The 22,536-nt window shown below is 33.1% G+C and overlaps 4 protein-coding genes and 1 pseudogene across 5 annotated transcripts; 4 read left to right on the top strand and 1 right to left on the bottom strand.

Annotated features, from left to right (window-relative positions):
• Positions 1-1,848: 1,848 nt before the first annotated feature.
• LOC117905814 (leucine-rich repeat protein 1-like) lies at positions 1,849-2,232 on the top strand. Its single transcript, XM_034818676.1, has one exon. It carries the CDS (start codon positions 1,849-1,851, stop codon positions 2,230-2,232), a length of 384 nt encoding a protein of 127 aa, XP_034674567.1.
• Positions 2,233-3,751: 1,519 nt separating this feature from the next.
• On the top strand, positions 3,752-5,471 carry LOC117906104 (MDIS1-interacting receptor like kinase 2-like). Its single transcript, XM_034819051.1, has one exon. It carries the CDS (start codon positions 3,795-3,797, stop codon positions 5,232-5,234), a length of 1,440 nt encoding a protein of 479 aa, XP_034674942.1. The 5' UTR covers positions 3,752-3,794; the 3' UTR covers positions 5,235-5,471.
• Positions 5,472-9,247: 3,776 nt separating this feature from the next.
• On the top strand, positions 9,248-10,710 carry LOC117905897 (DNA damage-repair/toleration protein DRT100-like). The gene has a single exon (XM_034818764.1). It carries the CDS (start codon positions 9,261-9,263, stop codon positions 10,698-10,700), a length of 1,440 nt encoding a protein of 479 aa, XP_034674655.1. The 5' UTR covers positions 9,248-9,260; the 3' UTR covers positions 10,701-10,710.
• Positions 10,711-10,986: 276 nt separating this feature from the next.
• On the top strand, positions 10,987-13,056 carry LOC117905898 (molybdopterin synthase sulfur carrier subunit). Of its 2 annotated transcripts, none has more exons than XM_034818765.1 (3): positions 10,987-11,138; positions 11,286-11,327; positions 12,499-13,056. In XM_034818765.1, exon 3 carries the CDS (start codon positions 12,510-12,512, stop codon positions 12,828-12,830), a length of 321 nt encoding a protein of 106 aa, XP_034674656.1. In that variant the 5' UTR covers positions 10,987-11,138; positions 11,286-11,327; positions 12,499-12,509; the 3' UTR covers positions 12,831-13,056. The 2 variants fall into 2 exon arrangements, with proteins under 2 accessions (XP_034674656.1, XP_034674657.1); XM_034818766.1 differs by having other exon boundaries at positions 11,010-11,068.
• A 2,395-nt stretch (positions 13,057-15,451) lies between these two features.
• LOC117905813 lies at positions 15,452-18,478 on the bottom strand (annotated as a pseudogene).
• Positions 18,479-22,536: the final 4,058 nt, after the last annotated feature.

The raw sequence follows: 22,536 nt of genomic DNA, 5'->3' as shown, positions 1-22,536 counted from the left end.
TTTATGAGTCTCTCTCTTTTAAGACCCAAGATACTACAGTTGCAGAATCTCCTTCCAGAGACAGATTGGATAGACATAAATCTGTGGCCTAGGGTAATCCCTCTAATAATGCTAATTTCCCAGCCTCATTGGCCAACCCCATTTCTCCATGCTTAGAGTAAGCTCTCAATACTGCACCTAAATGATCTCTAATCACTCCTATACCCAATTGTCTATGATTACCCAATGAGTATATCCATCAGAGTTTAACTTTGCCGATCCCATTGGAGGGGGTAACCAATCCATCGTTACTTTCCTCTTCGACCTGTTTGAACTGTAAGCACTCTTCCACTCTAGCAATAATATATATAAAGAAATATCTGCAAAAGGCACCGTGACTAAGGCTCAAAGAGAGAAGTTCCAGAATCTCTTTTCCCCTTGTTAGGTTTTGAGCATATAGAGGAGATAAAGAGAAGCCTAAGTGGGCCATTAGAAGAATACTTCCTGGAAATACCAAAAATTATCACCCCCAAAGTTGTGGTGATTTGGCATGAAAGCTCAAAAAGCAAATTTATGACATTTTATACACAATATATACAATTGCTTGAAAAGAATTTGGGCAGGTCTTTGATTCTTTTTCCACTCCATAATTTTATGAACTAACAAAAGAAAATCCCAATTCATTCTCTTCTCTTTTGTCCTCCCTCTCTTTTTTCTCAAGTCGTAACTAACTAAAACTGATGGGAGTTTGAATGCATCAGAACTAAAAATAAGGTAGGTAATTCCAAGGCAACTGGTTTTGGGTACTTTCTCATTAAAACAATGCTAATGGCAGTAGGCAACTTCAGAGCTTAGGTTAAGACCATGGTACTGAAAAGATATTGGCGAGCATCATATTGCAACAATAGAGCTAAGTTCCTTGACAGATTCTATGGTACCACAAGAACCCTTGTAGCTTTATATTTTAGTATCTTACAAGTACAAGGATTTTTCACTGTATATCAGATTTGATCACATTAAATCTGGAAGACGAACCTGTAATTGGGATTTTTGTAAGATGAAGCTATTCTGAATCCTAAATCCCATTTCTTGTGAATTTATGACTGCATTGTTGGTATCAAAGTCATTGCAGACCTGAGGCCCCCTTCAGTTGTAGCACCCTTAATCTGTTATTAGAGGCAGCATCCTTGAACTCAGATCTAGGCTACTTTTTGCTTCTGAAAGATTTCTTAGTTCATCCTCCGGGTTTTATGGTTTGATTTAGTGTTTAAAAACCATGTCGGTTATTTTACTTCGTTTGTGATTGTATTTTTGTATCTGGCATAGTTTATCAATGTACTTGGCATATTATTTTTGCGCGGGTAATCCACAATTGTCGCTGCTTTGCAATGTTTACCTTGTTTGTCAGAGCCTATACTCTCTGCACTTCTTACCATGTGTTTGACTGTGATTTAGAGAAGTGTTTTTAATATTTTTAATATTTGAAAAATAAATATTTTTAAGTATTCAAAAGGTTAAAAACACTTTCCCGAATCACTCTCAAACACACTCTTAATATATCATGGTTAACTCGTACGTGAACTTTTTTCTTTATCTTTGTGCTTCCCCATTTACATTTTCAGAGAGGCTTCATTCAATGGCTCTGTAGAGTGGAGACAAACTATTTGTTTTTTCTATAAAATACCCAAAGCATGTTCACTTTCACTCTCCAAAACACCACCACCATGATGAAAGCATTGAAAGCCTCTCTCCAGCTCCTCCTCTCTGTCCTCGCCCTCCGGTGCCTCACCGCCATCCGCCGCCTGCCATGTGGATGATGAATCGGGTCTCCTCGCCTTCAAATCGGCCATCACCCATGACCCCTCAGGCATGCTTCAAGACTGGAAACCCGGCACGGACTGCTGCAAATGGTCCAGTATGGACTGCCTGGGTGAAAACCGGGTCATGACTCTCTCCCTCACTGGCCAACCCGGAGAACGGGATAGCTTCTTGTCCGGTACAATCTCGCCTTCTCTCGGCAAAGTGCAAAACCTGGTTGGAATTTACCTGCTGAAACTTCAATACGTTTACATCGAATACAACCGGCTTTCCGGCCCGATCCCCCGAAATATCGGAAACTTGGCTCGATTCGGTGCGCTGAGCCTAGAGGGAAATCGGTTCACCGGGCCAATACCGAGTTCAATCTCCCAGCTTACTGGGTTGACTCAGCTCACAGGCATCATTACTGCGTTCCAGGACAATTTTCGAAAATAATTTAAACAACAACTATAAATTGCTTTTTAAACAAAATTACTTTTTGAATTATAAATTGGAGAATATTAAGATTTTTTTTTTCTAAATGTTGGAAAATAATTTAAAGACAAAAATTTATGATTAATATTAGATTTTATCACTAACTAGTAACTTCAATCCTTTAAATCAATAATTCATTTTGCATCAATACTATATAGACAATAACTTTCCATCTATAAGAAAAGTCCAAATTTTATTTTATTTTTTTAATACTAAAAATGACAAAAATTGATTTGTCATGTAACCATTATGCCCCATAAATGCTAGCCACATAAGACAAATAGATTAATAATAAATATATAATATGCTATATTAAAAAAATTGAGACTGAGGATTCTAATTAAAAAGTATAAGTCAAAATCTATATCTTATCAAACTAATTTAAATCTAAGGTGGTGTTTATTTTTTTGGCTTTTTATTGAAGACAATTTGTTTTCAAAATTTAGGTTATTTGTTTTTTTATTTTTTCATGACTTATTATAAACTTTTTACTAAATAGAAAAAACCAGAAATAAAATATTACAAAAACAAACAACCTAATATTTAACACTATTAAGCATTAAGATTCTATTTAAAATTAAGTAAAAAACCAAACACCACATAAGTCTCTCGATTGCACTTATAATTAAAAATAATTTGATAATATTTTTTTAAATCTTCTTAGAACCCGTTTAAGATTAATTTTGAAAGAGCTTAAAAATAGTGTTTAGTAGAAATTAGGTGTTTGATAATTTCTTTAAAATCATTTTTAAAATTCTTAGTAAAATCATTTTTTTTTATAGAAATAATGTATTACAACAACTAACACTATCAAGGCATTTTTTAAATTTAACTTTCAAATATTAAGTGATTTTTTGTTTGATTATAGAGGAAAAATATAAAAGAAATATAAAAAAAAAACGAAAAATAGAAATAAATAAATAAATAAATAATAAAAAACAAAATTTAAATTTAATAAATAATATTTATATTCTATTTCAAATTCATTTCACTTATTAAATAATTTTAAAATATTTAAGTTTTTTGTTAATTTTCTTTGATATTTTTTATAATAAAATTAAATATAAAATAACTCTTTTTCTTAACATGATTTTTAAATTTAATTAATTAACTAATTTTGGTTATTAAGAATTGAAAGGAAATAGTTCTCAAATAAGCATAAATAATTGGTACATAATATTTTGATGTCAAATTGAAGGAAGAAAGAAAATAACCGTAACATTAAATCATATATGGTTTTTATTACGATTACAACTTGATTGGATTGATGGCTAAATTGGTTAAAGGTAAAAAAAGCTTATCCCAATCTTGACTTAAGTATTAAAAATATTTAGTGAAAGAAATTAAACCTCGGGTTGAATTTGAGTATTATCATGCAAACCAGCCAAGTTGCACCCTTTCTAGATAGGACTCAATGATTCATTCAACGAGTGGAGACAAACCATTTTCTTGTATAAAAAACCCATAGATTGGGAAAGCTCATACCATTTTCTACTTCCACTCTTCAAGCCACCGCCACCGCCATGTTAGCTGTGAAAAGCTCTCTCTTTTTCCTCCTCCTCTCTCTCCTCACCCTCCAGTGCCTCACCGCCGCCTCCGCCGCCTGCCATGTGGACGACGAATCGGGTCTCCTCGCCTTCAAATCGGCCATCACCCATGACCCCTCCGGCATGCTTCAAAACTGGAAGTCCGGTACGGACTGCTGCAAATGGCCAGGTATCACCTGCCTGTCTGGAAACCGGGTCACGAGTCTCTCCCTCACGGGCCAACCCGGCAAACAGAATGGCTTTTTGTCCGGTACAATCTCGCCTTCTCTGGTGAAAGTGCAGAACTTGGATGGAATTTACCTGCTGAACCTCCGAAACATCACGGGTCCTTTTCCGGCTCTTCTTTTTGGGCTGCCGAAACTCCTGTTCGTTTACATCGAAAACAACCAGCTTTCTGGCCGGCTTCCCCGAGATATCGGAAACTTGACCCAACTCAATGCGCTGAGTTTTGAGGGTAACCGGTTCAGCGGGCCAATACCGAGTTCGATCTCCCAGCTGACTGGGTTGACTCAGCTCAAACTCGGTGACAACCTCCTCACTGGCACAGTGCCAGCCGGCATCAGCCGGCTCAAGGACTTGACCTTTCTCAGCCTCGAACGGAACGGGATCTCCGGCAGCATACCGAACTTCTTCTCCTCGTTCTCTAACCTCCGGATTCTCCGACTTTCTCACAATAAGTTTTCCGGGAAAATTCCGAACAGCATTTCAAGCTTATCTCCAAAATTGGCCTATTTGGAGCTGGGCCACAACTCCCTAGTGGGACAAATCCCAGATTTTCTCGGAAACTTTACGGCATTGGATACCCTTGATCTTTCCTGGAACCAATTCTCCGGCACTGTGCCAAAAACTTTTAAGCTCACAAAAATATTCAACCTCGATCTGTCGCACAATTTTCTCGTCGATCCCTTCCCAGAAATGTCCGTAAAAGGGATCGAATCACTCGATCTATCGTACAATCACTTCCATCTCGGTACAGTTCCAAAATGGGTCACATCATCTGAGATCATCTACTCACTGAAGCTCGCAAAATGCGGACTCAAGTTCAAACTAGACGATTGGAAGCCGTCGGAAACCTATTTCTACGACTACATCGATCTCTCGGAAAACGAAATCACAGGTAGTCCGACCCAGTTGTTGAACAAAACCGATTACCTGGTAGGGTTTTGGGCCTCCGGCAACCAGCTGCGATTCGATTTGTTAAAACTGAGAATCGTGAAGACGCTGAAGTACTTGGATGTGTCGCGGAACATGGTTTTCGGGAAGGTGCCTGAGGGGATAACGGGGTTGGAGAAGCTGAATGCGAGCCACAACCATTTGTGTGGTCGGCTTCCTCCGTCGAAGTTTCCAGCGAGTGCGTTCCAGGGCAATGACTGCCTGTGCGGGTCGCCACTTTCGGCTTGCAAAAGGAGTAAATAAAAGTGAAGATATTGGTGGAAATGGAATAAATAAGGGAAGCAACTTTTAGTTATTAATAATAGTAAGGAGTTGTTTGGTAGTGTAGATGTTTTTTCTTTCTCTTTTTTTATTTTTATTTTTTGGAGTGTTGTTTTTTTGTTGCTGTAATGCTATGATAATGAGAGTTTGCTTCCCATTTTATTTTCATATTTTGTTCCGTCTTTATGAAAAATTTGCAGCAAAAATGGTAAATTGAGAACAAAATTTTGTTCGAGAATTTAGGGTATGTGGTGAGTGTTTCCAAAAACTGTTTTCTGCTCTTAAGAATAGAAAACACCCTAAACATATTTGACAATTGTTTTTTGTGTTTTCAAAGTTATTTTCCGAGTTCTCATATTATTGTTTTCAAAGAATAATTTGAAATTATTTTCCCCATTTTCTACATCATTAACTTAACAAATAAAGCACAAAAAGAAACACAAAGAGCTATAAATTGAAGAATATTAAGATTTTTTTTTCTAAATTTTGGAAAATAATTTAAAGACAAAAATTTATGATTAATACTAGATTTTATCATTAACTAGTAACTTCAATGCTTTAAATCAATAATTCATTTTGCATCGATACTGTAGAGACAATAACTTTCCTTTTTTTAATACTAAAAATGACAAAAATTGATTTGTCATGTAACTACCCATTATGACCCACAAATGCCTCCCACATAAGACAAATAGACTAATAATAAATAAATAAATAATATGGTATATTAAAAAAATTGAGACTGAGGATTCTAATTAAAGAGTATAAGTCAAAATCTACATCTTACCAAAGTAATTTAAAGGTTAGTGTCGTTGAAACAATCCTTTTCAGACATATTTATAATGGTCAATATTATTTCAATATATATATATATATATAACTTTACGACTCATGGACTTATATATTGAATACCTATGAATGTAGAAAATGACATGTGGTTGATAAAATTTTTAAAAATAAAATTGTTACCCAAAAATCAATAATAATAATAATAATAATAATAACCTAAAGGCCGATTTGATAATATTTTTTAAAATCGTTCTTAGAACCCATTTAAGAGTAATTTTGGAAGAGCTTAAAAATAGTGTTTCATGATAGAAATTAAGAGCATGTTTGGTTCATGTTTTCAAGAACTGTTTTGTGTTCTTGAAAATAAAAAATACAAAAAACTTGTTTGGGAAAAAGGGGTATGTTTTTGTTTTTTATGTTCTCAAAAACTATTTTTTTGAGAACAATAAAAAGATGTTTTCATTATTTTTTTACTGTTCAAATAATATATTGTTTTTCGTATTTTTTTTTCTTCTTTTTGTGTGTTTTTAATTATTTTTTGTGTTTTCACAAAAGTGAACTCCACCCAACCACCACACTCTCACTCACAAACCTCTTCTTCTTTCTTAAATTATTAAAATTAATATATTTACACATGGTGACAAAGTCATCATTTATTAAAAAAAAAAATTATAACTAATGTAAAATTTTCAAAATGAAATAATTTGTTTAATTTAAATAAATTGTTCATATAAAAATTATTTATATATTTATAATATCAAGTTTATAGAAGAAAACATTTTATTAATTAAAAAAAAACTTTCAAATATGTTTTTTGTTTTACTTATTCTAAAAAACTTTTTTATTAACTCAACTAAACATGATTTTTTTTTTTTGAAACAAAAACTGTCTTTTAGAATTCAGTTCCCAAACACAATTTTTCTTTTTGAAAACACAAAAAAAATGTGTTCTTAATTAAAAACTATTCTCAGAAACCGTTTTCAGAATAGTTTTCAAAAACAGCAATCAAACATACCTACGTGTTTGATAATTTCTTTAAAATCATTTTTAAAATTCTTAGTAAAATCATTTTTTTATGTATATAAATAATGTATTACAACTAACACTATGAAAGTATTTTTTAAATTTAACTTTCAAATATTAAGTGTTTTTTTTGTTTGACTACAGAGAGTTTGAGGAAAAATATAAAAGAAATAAAATAAAAAATAAAAAATAAAATTTAAAATTAATAAAATATTTTTATATTCTATTTCAAATTCATCGAGAATGAAGAGTGATAGCTTTTTAAAAATAAAAATAAAATAAAATAAAATAAAAGATAAAAAAACAAAAACAAAAACAAAAAATGGAAGGAAGAAAATGGGGATGGAGGGGTGTCAAAAATGGCATCAGCATCACGCCACCAACAATGGCAACAAAGACTACTGAAGATGGGAAGGGGTGTGGAGAAGAAAAGGCAGAGAGAAAATAATAATAATAATAATAATAATAAAATAAAGGAAGTTTGGGTGGAGACGTGGAGTGTGTGTGTGGGAGGAAGAGCAAGCGGAGATGAAGCAAAAAAAATGGTGGCAAAGAAATGCGGCCAGCTGGTGTCTCTTCGAGTGGGTGGATGAAAAAGGGAGAATAAAATGGGGAAGAAGGGGAAAAAAATCCGGCCACCTCCCACCCAAAAATGGTAGTGGAGTGATTCGGGAAGATAAGAAGAGAGAGAAAAGAAAGAGAAAATAATAATAATAATAATAATAATAATAATAGTAAATAATGATAAAATAAAATAATAAAAACTAATAATTAGATGGTGAGTGGACAGAAACTATAAGATGTAATAGAGATTTAAAAACTAAGAATAAAATTAAGCTCAAAATCAACGTAAAAATAAAATTAGGACAAATTTTGGGATCTACGCTTATTATTAAATAATATATGTTTTTTAATAGGATTACAACTTGATTGGGTTGATGACTAACTCGAACCCAACCCAACTTTGAACCCGAGGTACTCAATCTAATCCTAAGCTAACTTCATTTTTCTAAATTAGGGTTGAATTCATGTTGATCAAGTTAAATTCGGCTTGATCGAGTTAAACTTGGGTTGATCATGTTAGACTTGGGTTAATCGACATGGGTTGAATTCATGTTGATCAAGTTAAATTCGGCTCAATCGGGTTAAACTTGGGTTGATCATGTTAGACTTTGGTTAAAAATAAAATTGGAACAAATTTTGGGGTCTACACCTATTATTAAATCATATATGATTTTTAGTAGGATTACAACTTGGTTGGGTTGATGGCTAACTAGAACCCAACCCAACTTTTAACCTGAGGTATTCAATCTAATCCTAAGCTAACTTCATTTTTCTAAATTTGGGTTGAATTCATGTTGATCAAGTTAAATTCAACTCAATCAAGTTAAACTTGGGTTGATCATGTTAGATTTGGGTTAATTGACATGGGTTGCATGACTCAAAGTTATCCACGGTGGTTTTTTAAAACTTATATATATATAGTAATTTAAATAATAAATACGACAAAATTTCAAAATAATAATAAAAATTAAAAATAAACTCATATCTTCTTTAAAAAAACTATATAATATAATTATAATTTAATATTTAAAAAAAATAAAAAGAAAACAAGTATTATTATGTAAAATAATAAACATTATAATTAAATCGAGTTTAAGGTATACTTAAGTTGACAAAATAATAAACATTATAAAATTATTAAATCGGTTCAGGGGTATTTTTGAAATTTCATTCCTAAAGGTTAGTATAAATATCTTTTTATATAACCTTAATTTTAACATAGTGAATATCATCTTTCCCTGTTCTTATGGACATAGGCAATTAGTTGAATCACGTTAAATCTCTATGTTTTTCTTTCTCGTTTTTCTATTTTTTCGCCATTGCACGGGTACCAACAGAGTTCGAGTGTGACTTTGGTTGAAATCTTGCCTTGAACTCAACCTAAATTGGGTAAAGGTGGTAAAAACTTATCCCAATCTTAACTTAAGTATTAAAAATATTTAGTGAAAGCAATTAAACTTCGGGTTGAATTTGAGTATTATCATGCAAACCAGCCAAGTTGCACTCTTTCTAGATAGGATTCAATGATTCATTCAACGAGTGGAGACAAACCATTTTCTTGTATAAAAAACCCATAGAGTGGGAAAGCTCATACCATTTTCTACTTCCACTCTTCAAGCCACCGCCACCACCATGTTAGCTTTGAAAAGCTCTCTCTTTTTCCTTCTCCTCTCTCTCCTCACCCTCCAGTGCCTCACCGCCGCCTCCGCCGCCTGCCATGTGGACGACGAATCGGGTCTCCTCGCCTTCAAATCGGCCATCACCCATGACCCCTCCGGCATGCTTCAAACCTGGAAGTCCGGCACGGACTGCTGCAAATGGCGAGGTATCACCTGCCTGTCTGGAAACCGGGTCACGAGTCTCGTCCTGGGCCAATACGACGAACAGAATAGCTTTTTGTCCGGTACAATCTCGCCTTCTCTGGTGAAAGTGCAGAACTTGGATGGAATTTATCTGCAGAACCTCCGAAAAATCACGGGTCCTTTTCCGGCTCTTCTTTTTGGGCTGCCGAAACTCCTGTTCATTTACATCGAAGGCAACCAGCTTTCTGGCCCGCTTCCCCGAGATATCGGAAACTTGACCCAACTCTATTCGCTGAGTTTTGAGGGTAACCGGTTCAGCGGGCCAATACCGAGTTCGATCTCCCAGCTGACTTTGTTGAGTCAGCTTAGACTCGGTGGCAACCTCCTCACTGGCACAGTGCCAGCCGGCATCAGCCGGCTCAAGGACTTGAACTTTCTCAGCCTCGAACGGAACGGGCTCACTGGCAGCATACCGGACTTCTTCTCCTCGTTCCCTTTCCTCCGGACTCTCCGACTTTCTCACAATAAGTTTTTCGGGAAAATTCCGAACAGCATTTCAAGCTTATCTCCAAAATTGGCCTATTTGGAGCTGGGCCACAACTCCCTAGTGGGACAAATCCCAGATTTTCTCGGAAACTTTACGGCATTGGATACCCTTGATCTTTCCTGGAACCAATTATCCGGCACTGTGCCAAAAACCTTCGCAAAGCTCACAAAAATATTCAACCTCGATCTATCACACAATTTTCTCGTCGATCCCTTCCCAGAAATGTCCGTAAAAGGGATCGAATCACTCGATCTATCGTACAATCACTTCCATCTCGGTACAATTCCAAAATGGGTCACATCATCTGAGATCATCTACTCACTGAAGCTCGCAAAATGCGGACTCAAGTTCAAACTAGGCGATTGGAAGCCGTCGGAAACCTATTTCTACGACTACATCGATCTCTCGGAAAACGAAATCACAGCTAGTCCAATCCACTTGTTGAACAAAACCGATTACCTGGTAGGATTTTGGGCCTCCGGCAACCAGCTGCCATTCAATTTGTCGAAACTTAGAATCGTGAAGACGCTGAAGTACTTGGATGTGTCTCGGAACATGGTTTTCGGGAAGGTGCCTGAGGGGATAACGGGGCTGGAGAAGCTGAATGTGAGCCACAACCATTTGTGTGGTCGGCTTCCTCCGTCGAAGTTTCCAGCGAGTGCGTTCCAGGGCAATGACTGCCTGTGCGGGTCGCCACTTTCGGCTTGCAAAAAGAGTAAATAAAAATGAAGAGGTTGGTGGAAATGGAATAAATAAGGGAAGCAACTTTTAGTGAATAATAATAGTAAGGAGTTGTTTGGAAGTTTAGATGTTTTTTTTTTCTTCTGCGTTTTGAAGATATCAGAAATGGAACATTTTTACCCCTTACCTTTTTAAAATTACTTAGATATGAGATGAGAATAAAAAGCTTATGTAAGGATATTTTTGTCAAAAAAATAATATATTTCATTTTGTTTTATAAGTATTCCACTGGGTAACCTTAAAAGCTTCGGACATTATACTTTTCAACATAGGTGTCGTTTTTGTCGCCAAACAGGTCCTAACTTCTAAGAATTTGGCTTAGCATCAATGCGGAAAATAATTGGCTTTCGGTATGTTTGGAGAGACACAGGGTCACCTTTTCAAGCATGGAAATTTCTTTGGGATAAGGCGATTTGATTGGTCGGATCCAAACACATATCCTTGGGATTTGACCGCCCAAAATTAAATCACAATTTTCACATGCCTCATCTCTTCTGAATCTCTGATTGGATATTTTTGGTTGAAAACCATAACTAAACTAACCCTAATCCTTCCAAATTTCTGCAGATAAAAAGAGATTCTAATTCTATTTTCATCTGGAAGCTGAAGGTTGGTTGAATTTCAATCCATTTCTTTGGTTATTTGAATTGGGTTTTTGGATTTCGTTTGAATTAAACCTTAGGTTTTGATTGTTTGAATTGGGTTTTTGGATTTTGTTTGGATTAAAGCTTGTGATTTTCTTGACTTTCGGTCATGGTTGGAGTTCTCCTGAGTGTTTGATGATGCATAGAAGTAGTCATATGAGAAATAACTGAGAATTGTGATCGGGTGATGCCCGCCAACTGTTTGATGGCGGTGGTGCTGAAACTCAATAGGGGGTTTCATCGAATGATGGAATGATATTATACTGAATACACTGTGATTTGATTTGCAGATGATACTTTTCTATTATGTTGGATTGATGATTGTACTGTTATCAGCTTTTGACTGGACAGTGGTTTAGAATTCTACCCATAAATTCTCTCATTTTGTGTGTCTTATCAATTCATTATCTCTGTTATTTGGATTGTTTAGGACTTTCAATCTAGTTTTTCCGGACATATATGATATGGGTACCTTTCATTTTAGCTCATTTCTTGTCATTGAACACACTAATAGGTGAAATATTGAAGAGCCGTTTGAGAAATTTGTTGTGTAGCAATTGACTAGATTTGCAGGTTGATGTTTTGTTGTTTCGCGGAAATCGGATTAATTAGGGATAATTTTTTGTGTCCTTGAATAGATTGCCAAAATATGTGAGGAAACATTTTGATCTTGGCTGGTGAGGAAAAGAAATTTATCAAGTATGCTTTTCTTAAATAGGAATCCAGGTTCAGTCTTTCCAGAGAGATTGTAACAAGCTTAGAGATTCACATCTAGTATCCATAATGGTATTGGGGAATTTTAGTGTCTGGATGAGAATTTCCCCAGTTTCTCCATCGCCCTGGCAAGAATTTCACCTTTAGAATCTGGACCAACTAGACCTTGGATCAGATTTGGTCCCCTTCTTCCAAAACAAACCTTCTCAAAATGAGAGTGAAGAGGAGTTAAAGCCCTGCATATATGTCAAGTTGTTATTGACATTAAATCTGGCAATCAAAGATGAAATTGTTGCATTTGTGTCATTTGTGGGGTTTTAATTGTAAGAATTAGGAAATTCTGCACTTAAAATAGTTCCCTAGTGGTTCTGAAAGCTCAAACCCTATCATGGTTTTTAACTTCCTTTCAACTTGGTGAGCAGGATTTTCTGTTATGGAAGTCAAGGGAGGAGAAAAAGAGAGTCAGACGGTGGACAGTACAAACAAGGGAAGCGACGGTTCCTCTGTTGGGATTAAGTTTCTGTTCTTTGCAAGAGCTCGGGATCTTACAGGCGGCCTCACTGATATGCCAATGGAGGTGCCATCGGGTAGCACAGCCCATGACTGTCTGAATAAGCTTGTTGCCAAATTCCCGAGATTGGAGGAGATTCGTGGATGCATGGTCCTGGCATTGAACGAGGAGTACACACCTGAGTCCACGGTTGTTAAGGACCGAGACGAATTGGCCATCATACCTCCAATAAGTGGAGGCTAATTCTCTTCTCCACCAATCTTTCGAGCTGTCTAAAATTCATGCAAAGGGAAGTTTCCTTGTGCCTTGTTGTGCAAACCTGTCCAAATATTCAAAAACTTTCATGAATAATCCTTGAGTTTCTCGTTAAGGGTGTCTCTTGAAATCATTTTACCTTCGAGAACTGAGTCATTAATGGAAAGATTTGATGAAGAAATGCCAATCCCATTGTCAAAATGGGTTCATTTTCTGGAATGACTTCATTTTACAGCTCAGAGATGAACTGATAAAAGCTTTTGCAGAAAGCAAACTGCTTTTATACGAGTATGGGGCTCTGGATTCAGTTGATCATCCAGATTTCAGACAGAATTTTATGTCATGACTTCTGGGTTATCTTGATTATGAGATGAAATTGGCTTTGCTGCAGCTGGTAAAAGTTTGTCTTGATTACAAAGTTGCCAAATCATTTCCAGAGTTACTGATTTTGATGAAGGTGGAAGTTGAATTTATAGAATTTAGACGAGTCCCAACTCACTTGTGAATAATTGTGAATAGACAACACATCCTTCTTTTCTTGAAACGGAGTGAAAGAAAGAAAAAATAAATAAATAAATTATTTTTATATATTTTAAAATTTAATTAATTAATTAATTATATTATATTATTTATATAAAGGTTAAATAATTTTAAAAAGCATGACTTTGTCTTGATTTTAATATATTTTAAAAATTAATTTAAAATTTTTTAATCAACTTATAAAACTATTACATTTTTAATTTGAGCGTGTTAAAACTTTCATCTTCTATATAAAAGTTACTACTAATTTTCATATTTTATATAGAAGTTATTATTAGTTTAGTTCGAAAATGAAACATAAAATTTATATCAAATGATTTTTTTTTTCTTTTTACTACTTTTTAAGTATATTTGATGTTATTTTGTTTGAAGCGGACGCTATAATCGCCCTTATATAAATATAACATTTTCGAGATTATGAATGTTCCTTGTAAAGTCAGACAAATAAAAGTTCATATTGAAGTTAGGATCGATTGTGATATCATTTGTATTGACTTGCTCTCAAGCATGCAGATATTATTCATTTTGCATCAAATGAACACTTTAAAATGTATCATTCGGGATATTGCACTACATCTATAAATTGTTGCTTCAATATAAATTTGAAAACCATGACTTCAATTTTAGAAACCACATTCATAAACTACAAGTCTACAACCTTATATAAATAACTTTTTGGCTATTATATTTATTGCTTGACTAGTCTTTATTTTTATAAATTTATAAATAACTTTTTGGCTATTATATTTATTGCTTGACTAGTCTTTATTTTTATAAATTTTATTTTTTTAATATTCACTATTAACATTATTTTGAGAGTTTTATCCAAAATTGAACCCTTTATTATATTAATCCTTGTTTTATTATTTCCCCTATTTTAATTAAAGATTTAAAATGAGTATAATAAATAAATAATTTGCCACCTATTAGAGATTTTTAAGGTCCGTTTGGAAATGATTATAGTTTCTAACCTTAAAAAAACATTTGAGAATTTTTTTGGAAAATAGTTTTTTTGAAAATTTATTCTAAAAATAAGTTATTGTTATAGATGGGGATTTTCTTCCAATTGAATTCCTGGTTTTGTCATTCGATGGTCTTACTAATTGGGTGAGAAGTAGTGTAATTTATGTATTTGTTTTTCCAATAATTCTCATATATAAATTAAGAATAAAAATAAATTCTCCACTTTTTCTTTTTCTTTTTATTTTCATTCAAGATGTATATATGAGCCTTAAAGAAAGATTTTTCTAAACTAACAAAAGAATAATCAAGCCTCCAAATCAACATACCTATCCACACCCACTTTCAAGTGAAGGTATCAATCAACTACAACTTCCAGGAGAATTCTAAGATACCAAAACTGAACTTGCTATTTCAGCCCTTAATATATATGTATAAACAAAATTCAGCCAAAATAGAAAGCAATTTCAATTTTTTCTTTTTTTAATAACCGAGCAACTTTACATGACCAAATCCCTAGGACTCTCCATATAGAAACTTAAACCTCAGGATGCTAACAGTGCTGCAACAACTGCAACAACCACCATCAGGTAAGGATTTGAACCAAAACCATATGCCACTTATTGGGAAAACACTTGCCAGGTTGGGCCGACACTTTCCACAATGTCAACAGGTTGCCAAATTTTTATTAATCTTCCCACTTCTATACAAGGGAAGGTGCTTTTTGATACCATAAAGAATCAGAAAACTCCTTGTAATTTGACTTGTGTAAAATATAATTATATATCATTTCCAAGTTAAGACGCCATCCCAACATGAGGCAGTGGATTTCAATGCTAAGTTTAACAACTCTACCTGAAAGCAGCTTTTGAAGTATATGGTTGAACCATACAAGTACTTTAGAGCATTAACCACATACAAACTCATTTCTTCCCCTTTTGTGGTTTCCCATTGAAGATTCTTTTCCCAAAACATTACAAAGCCATCCATAAAAGGTCATTTTTCCCTCATGGCATCATTAGTACACATATCTTTCAGAAAAAGAAACCCAAAATCCATTGCTCATGGCATGACCAAGAGGAAGAAAAATGAGAAGAAAAATTAGATACTGAAGCAAACTAAATCTGGAAATTTACACAAACACGAAATGTAGTTCATGTTTCTTAAAACCTTTGAGTTCATACACAAAAGAAAAGGCTGGAAATCTCTTGGTTTTAATACAAAGCAAAGCTGTAAGGACATGCAATCTTAGGACTTGACCCTGTTGGAAAACACTGCTTCCCCCCCACCATCTAACTATATATCACAATAAATACTTTTTATCTCAGACTCATCACAGGCCATGGGTTCACCCCAGCAGCTGGCAGGGCGGGTCGGATAATGGGGACCCGCCTCACTACTGAGAATGCTTCGTTCAGACGTGCAGCACGGCTCATGAACTGAGACACCTTCTGCAGATATCAATCGGAAAAGAGACAGAGTTGGAAATGCATTAAAACAGACACAAGTATGACCAAAGGCTATAACCAAATAAGAAGTAGCATGATAAAAATTAGAACCTTCTCAAGTGCCTCTTTGTACTTCTGGAAGATTATAGGGTGTTTTTCAGCCTACCTCAAGCATATTTTCAAAGAGAAGAGCTAATGGTAAAGCATATGAGGGACCTCCTTATATCATTCCACTATTTCAATGGACAATTTCACATGTTTGATCCAGCTCTGCCTAGAAAAAATGCCTCTCATGCTATAGTCATCACTATTAGAATCTAACCTCCCATGGGATTCACCTACTAATCTAGGAATTCAATTCTGTCTACAAAATTAAACATCCTAATATTGATTAATTACAAGTGAGTATGAAAGTATTGTTCAGTTTTACACTCTACTGCAGGCATCGGATTTCTATTCACACTGGTTTTATTAATAATTGAGAAAACATGGGAAAAATGAAACAGAAGTATTGTTCTTTAAAGGTTTTTCAGAAACAAAATTTGAAATATTAAAAAGGAAACCCCATTTTAAACTCAATTTAAAGCATTTGTAATCAGGTCATCTTCTTTACAAAAAATCCAAAATGACATTTTTTCATCCACCATGTTAGGTTTCGCCACACACAACTTGAGATTTGCAGTTCATAATGCTAATAAAAGAAAAACAGTGCAAGAATTTTCAGTCAAATTTTCCTTTTTGAGAAAGTACAAAACAATAATGAAAATGAAATAAAAAGAAGATGGCTAATTAAAAAAGCTTAATCAGTAAAAAAGTTTGAGTTTGAAACAGAGATTTATTAGAAAAAGAAGAAATTAAAAATAAAAAATTCCTGAAGAAGATCCCTTCAGGAATCAAAACCAGCCAAGGAAATCTCTACCACATCAGTAACATGAGCAGAATAAAACAAACCAGAAACGTCTCACTTCAAGGAAATAAACATTTAGAATACAAAATCATCTTCAGAAATCCAAGGAAAGAAAACCACAACAAATTTTCAAGTTTTATACTTCCTGTTTGATTTTGTTTAATTGTGCATATCAAGAAAAAAGCCAAACCACATGAACCCCTCAGTAAAATTGTTTCTACACAGAGAAACAATCTGTGTGAAGTAGCAGTATTCTTGTTGCATGTCTTAGGCAAGATGATGCTAAGCAATCCATGTGAATTAGTGTTTTTCATGTCACAAATATTAGGCAAGATGATATTAAATTACAAAAGAAAATAATACTAATAATCATAATTTGTCCTTTTCTACCATTGCCAAATAAATCAAGCAGAGCCTTTAAGCAATAACATGACATGAAGCATAACTAGCAGTTCAATTCATAAGAAATTAACCAAAATTTAAAATAGCATAAAAACAGCCGAATTAGCAGGATAAATTACGCTCAAAGAAATGACTGACCTTGTCATCCACAGTAACCTTGAGCTGCAAGCTCCTGCTCTTCCTCTTCATCCTATACAATCTCCTTCCTAGAATAACAATGCCCAATATGGCAGCTGCCACCGAGAAAGACCAAACAGGACTAACCCTGAAAGCACAGTATCTGAAGAACTCCAATGGAACCTTCCACCACACCACCCTCCTCTTCAACTCCTTGTCACCCTTAGATTCCACTTCCTCAATGGCTCCTACATTCTCATTATCATTTTGGTCTCCTCCTCCTTCCATCTCCACCTTCGACTCATTTCCACCATCCGATTCGCCTGAAAGCTCAGAAACATCTCGTTTCTTCCCACCACCATCAACACCCTCCTTATTTTCCTCCTCAAATTTCCCAAGCTGGTTCTCCATTGATCCAATTCCACCTGAATCAGACCAAAATTTCCCCAGATTCTCGCTCTCACTTCCAATTTCTCCAATTTCTTCAAAGCCCACTTGGCTTTTCCCACTTTCCACAAAGTTCAGTTGGTTTTGGGCATCAAAATCGTTGATTTTACGATCATCAGACAAATCACTCCCCAACCCAAATCCGAATTTTCCCATATTCTCACTCTCACCTCCAATCTCCCAATCCCCTTCAAACCCCACCTGGCTTTTTCCAGTTTCCACTAATCCCGATTCATTTTTCACATCAAAATCACTGGATTTACGCTCATCGGACCAGAGCTTCCTCAAATTCTCACTCTCGCCTTCAAACCCCACTTTGGTTTTCTCATTTCTCCCAAACCCAATTCATTTTTCGCATCAAAATCTACAATTTTGCGTTCATCAGACCGATCACTCCCCGAATCAGACCAAAACTCCCCCATATCCTTCCTCTCGTACCGAGTCTCCAACCCGGGATCAATCCAACTCGGATTGTCCGACTCAATAGAGCCCTCCTCGCTCACATCAACAGGCCTCTCGTACCTCCCCTGCGAATCCAGAGAGAAGTAATCGGACCTTATCATGCCCTCAGAATCTCCTTCAATTCCTCCAACTCGCTCAACTTCTGAGCTGAAACCGGCGAGATAACCAATTCGGAGTCGGAGCCGTGGAGAAGCTCCCAGTCTTGCAAGTCCACTGATTCCTCCATGGGAGGTGGGTGTCGGAGGATCAAAATTCTCCGTCAAAATTTGAAACCCTAACCCTAGAAAAACGGAGAAAGAGAGTGGCAGTTTGGATTGGTTTACCCACAAATGAAGGCAGTTGATGCTCTCTCTTCAAACCAATCTCTATGTACCATCTCTATCACTATTTCCTATCTCTTACTATATTTTGGTTTGAATTAAAAAAATATAAATAAAAAATAGTTTTTTTTAAAAAAAAATCATATTAATTTGTTCTATAAAATATTAAAAATTGATTTTATCAAGTGACAATTAGGGAATAAGATTAATATTTTAGTTAAAAAATTTTGAAATATCATAAATATTTTTAATTTAATTAAAGATATATTTAAAATATAATTTTTAAATCTAAAGTAATTTTATTCCTATTATTGTGAGATATGGAAGTTAAAAAGTTACCTTAAGCCATCCCTATGGCTAATTTAGTGGGAAGGAAATTAGGAAAAATGAAATTTTAAAATTTAATTTTTATTTTATTTTATAAATATCTTATTAATGGCAAGGAAAACGAAAATAATTAAGGAATGCAATTTTAACCTTTTTTATTGGAAAAAATAAAACAAATAGAATATAAAAAAAATTTAATATCGGGATTTATAAAATACAAATTTTAACTAATTATCTAAAAATAATTAACATTTTATGTATTTTTTTTAAAAAAATATTATTTTTTATCAATCAAGTATTATATTTCAATAATGTAAATTTATTTTTTATAAGTGAGTGCATAAAATTTAAATTATTTTTATATATATAATTTTTATATTAATGTATGAAAACATACTTTTTTTTCGATATTTCTCTTATTTTTTTCTTTACTTTTCTTTTTTAATTATTACCATCTAATTTTACCCGAATTCTGATTGATAACATAATTTAGGGGAAACCCGACCCGTCTAGTGTCGCAAAATTATCTAAACACAAGTATGTTCCTCGCCCTACAGACATCATGACGTGTCAAATAACAATTGGATGCTGCTGAAAGAAAATATCTAATGCCTTGACTATTTATGAGAAATCCAATAATAAAACGACACGTAGATAATAATGTGGTCTGAACCGCAGTGGAAATTATCTAAGTGAAAGAGCAAATGTCCTTTTCTTAACAGGGGAGAATTGCTGGGTGGGCAAAAGGACAACCGTCCAGTGCATGCAGCGGATAAAGTACCCAGGTCTGATATTCTCACTCGGCTGTCAGATAAATTCTACCAACCTCCAATCAGAGATGGCTTGCTTTTTAAGCAATAATCCATTAAGAAAACATGATGATTTTTTTTTTTTTTTTTTTAAAAAAAGGGGGAAAAAGGGGCTGTTTGGTTGTAAGATATTAATGTGAAATTTGTGGGCATTTAAAGCTGTTGGCAGAACATGGTTTGTTGTTGAAACCATGAATCTATTCTCAATGACCTAATATTTCTACTATTTACCTTTTTAAACCATTTTTCCTAATTTATAATGTTTCATGTACTCAATTTTTTTTAACTTCTATGACCAAATCATTAGGACTTTTTATGAGGACCCAAGTTTTTGGGTGTTAACCCTCCCACGATAATCAACTCTGAGTAAATTCAGGTATCATCTATGGCTCATAGACTTAAATCTCCCTTTTTCAAGCAAATGGTTTTTTATTAAAAATAAAAGTCAAATTTATTTTATATTATTTTAATGAATTATTATTTGAATAAAGGAAGATCGTGTAAGCACTTACTTAAAATCTAATTCACAAGATTCCGTTTAGAATGACAATTTCTTTATAAAGAGTTTACGTTTAAAATTTTTAAATACAAAATTATATATAAATTAATATTACTACATCCTAAAACCTATTATATGGGCATGACGGTCCTTTTATACCTCAAACCCGAATAGTCAAAATGAAAACATCATTAAGGTGTATCAATTTGTCATCTCTAATTATATATAATCTATTTACTATATTATTTTAGAGAAAAAAAGAAGTTCTTAGAATAAGAAATAATTAATCATGAAAGATGAAGTTATTGTAACTGTTTTGATGATTGTTTTAAAGGATAATTATATAAACATAAAAATAATTAAAAATAAAATAAATTTTAAACTATATCTAAAATATAAAAAATAAACTAAGAATATTTAAGTTTTTCAAATATATTATTGTTTTACAAAACATTAAATAATAATTTTTAAAAATTGTTTTTCAAATATACTTCATGGATAGAGTTTAAATTTAATCCAAATTTAATATTAAAATTACGTTCTATCTCAAGTCCTTATCATTGAGTCCTTGCTCGTAGGCAATGAATGATATACAATAAAGAAAGCAATTTCTATTGATTTATGGCATTCAAAGTACAACCCTCAAATTCAATTCCTCTCTCCCCCTTTTATATATATATATTTGATAGAAAAATGGTTTATTTCCTTTGATGGATCCTTGTGCCTTGTTGAACGCCTACTTTCTAGTTTTTTCTTAACAATAATTCAATTCAATCACCCACTTTCCAAGGCTTTGAACCATCTTGATAGCAAAACATTTTTCAAATTGGCTTATACTTTAAGCCATACCCATGTGAAGAGAGAGAGAGAGAGAGAGAGAGAGAGAGAGAGAGAGAGGAGAAAGGAGCCTTCCAGGACTTTTAAGTGAGAGTTGTGGACATTTTTAAGCTGTTGACGGAACATTCTATGTAGTTAGAAAGTAAGAAACAATGGACCCATGAGAGAGAGAGAGAGAGAGAGAGAGAGAGAGAGAGAGAGGAGAAAGGAGCCTTTTAGGACTTTAAGTGAGAGTTGTGGACATTTTTGAGCTGTTGACAGAACATTGTTTGTGGTTAGAAAGTTAGAAACAATGGATCAATTCTCAAATCACTTTATAAAACAACCATATTCTTTTTGGAATTCTTAATTGGGATTCCACAATTTATTTGACCTAATAATTCTACCATTTACCTTTTCAACATTTTTTTTTTCTTTATTAGATTCATGAACTCAATCTTCTCCACATTTGAATTGAGATGGTTTTCTATTAAAAATAAAAAATAGTATAGGACCATAAAAATAGTTAGGCCTTGAAATTTTTTTTTTTAATTTTCTAATATTTTAATTGAATACAAATGGTCAAAGTTTTAAATTTTCAAATATTTTAATTGAATATAAATAGTCAAAAGTTTTAAATTTTTATATAAAATTTAAATTATGAATAAGACTTTTTTGTAAACGAAATCATTAAGGATTGACTTTTTTAAACACGAAACTTAGAATATACCTTATTGAATGAATATATCATGAGATTTGTAATGGAATTAGATAATTAAAAAAAATGATAACATATCGTATGGAATTAGATAATTGATTTTGTTACGTCAAACAAAAGATAAGATAAGATATATTATTCACTATTTTTTTTATATCCATTCTATGTGATATATGTTAATTATCGGTAAAGATATAAAATATACATATATCATGTATCAAAAATTTAATTATTTTTTTCATCATTTAAAAAAAATTATTACTTATTTTTGCAAAATAGAAAATTTTGATTAAAAAATTAAATTTATGGTTTAAAAAAAACTAAAAAAATATTTATAAAAGTTACTATAAAATAAAATAATACCAATATATGTATTATATATTGAATAATAAATATAATTTTTTTATTTATAAATTTTAAATATTTTAATCATGAATATTATTAATAAATAAACAAATAACTATTTACTAAATTTTAAATTATTGAACAATTTTTTAGTAACACTAAACGCAAGAAAATTTTCATAATTTTCTAATAATAAATATTAGAATGTAATATAAGTTTTATTTTAAATAAGTATCGAACATTAAAAAACAATATATATCACATTTCAATAAATATGACATAATACCTCTTATTTCATTTAATATATTAGAATATTATGATCATCTAGTATAATATTCAAATATATCAAATCTTATATTTCAAGACATACATATCCTATCTAATAAGATAGGAAACATAGTTTAAAAAGTCCAAAAAATAAACAAAAAAATGTATAAATGTGATTCGATCTAAATTGAAGTTATCTTAAGTAAAACTTTTAAGAGGCTACAAACTTATTTAATGACTTAAATTGATTTTAAGTTAAATTAATTTTAATTTGAATTACCGACAACCTCGAACTAATTATATACCAAAA

This window comes from Vitis riparia, chromosome 18 (genome assembly GCF_004353265.1).
Source record: "Vitis riparia cultivar Riparia Gloire de Montpellier isolate 1030 chromosome 18, EGFV_Vit.rip_1.0, whole genome shotgun sequence".
Taxonomy (NCBI): domain Eukaryota; kingdom Viridiplantae; phylum Streptophyta; class Magnoliopsida; order Vitales; family Vitaceae; genus Vitis; species Vitis riparia.
This window is presented reverse-complemented; position numbering and strand designations above follow the sequence as displayed.

Coding starts and splice junctions, on each gene's coding strand:
- LOC117905897 (XM_034818764.1), top strand. CDS start 9,261: ATGTTAGCTTTGAAAAGCTCTCTCTTTTTCCTTCTCCTCTCTCTCCTC.
- LOC117905814 (XM_034818676.1), top strand. CDS start 1,849: ATGCTTCAAGACTGGAAACCCGGCACGGACTGCTGCAAATGGTCCAGT.
- LOC117906104 (XM_034819051.1), top strand. CDS start 3,795: ATGTTAGCTGTGAAAAGCTCTCTCTTTTTCCTCCTCCTCTCTCTCCTC.
- LOC117905898 (XM_034818765.1), top strand. CDS start 12,510: ATGGAAGTCAAGGGAGGAGAAAAAGAGAGTCAGACGGTGGACAGTACA.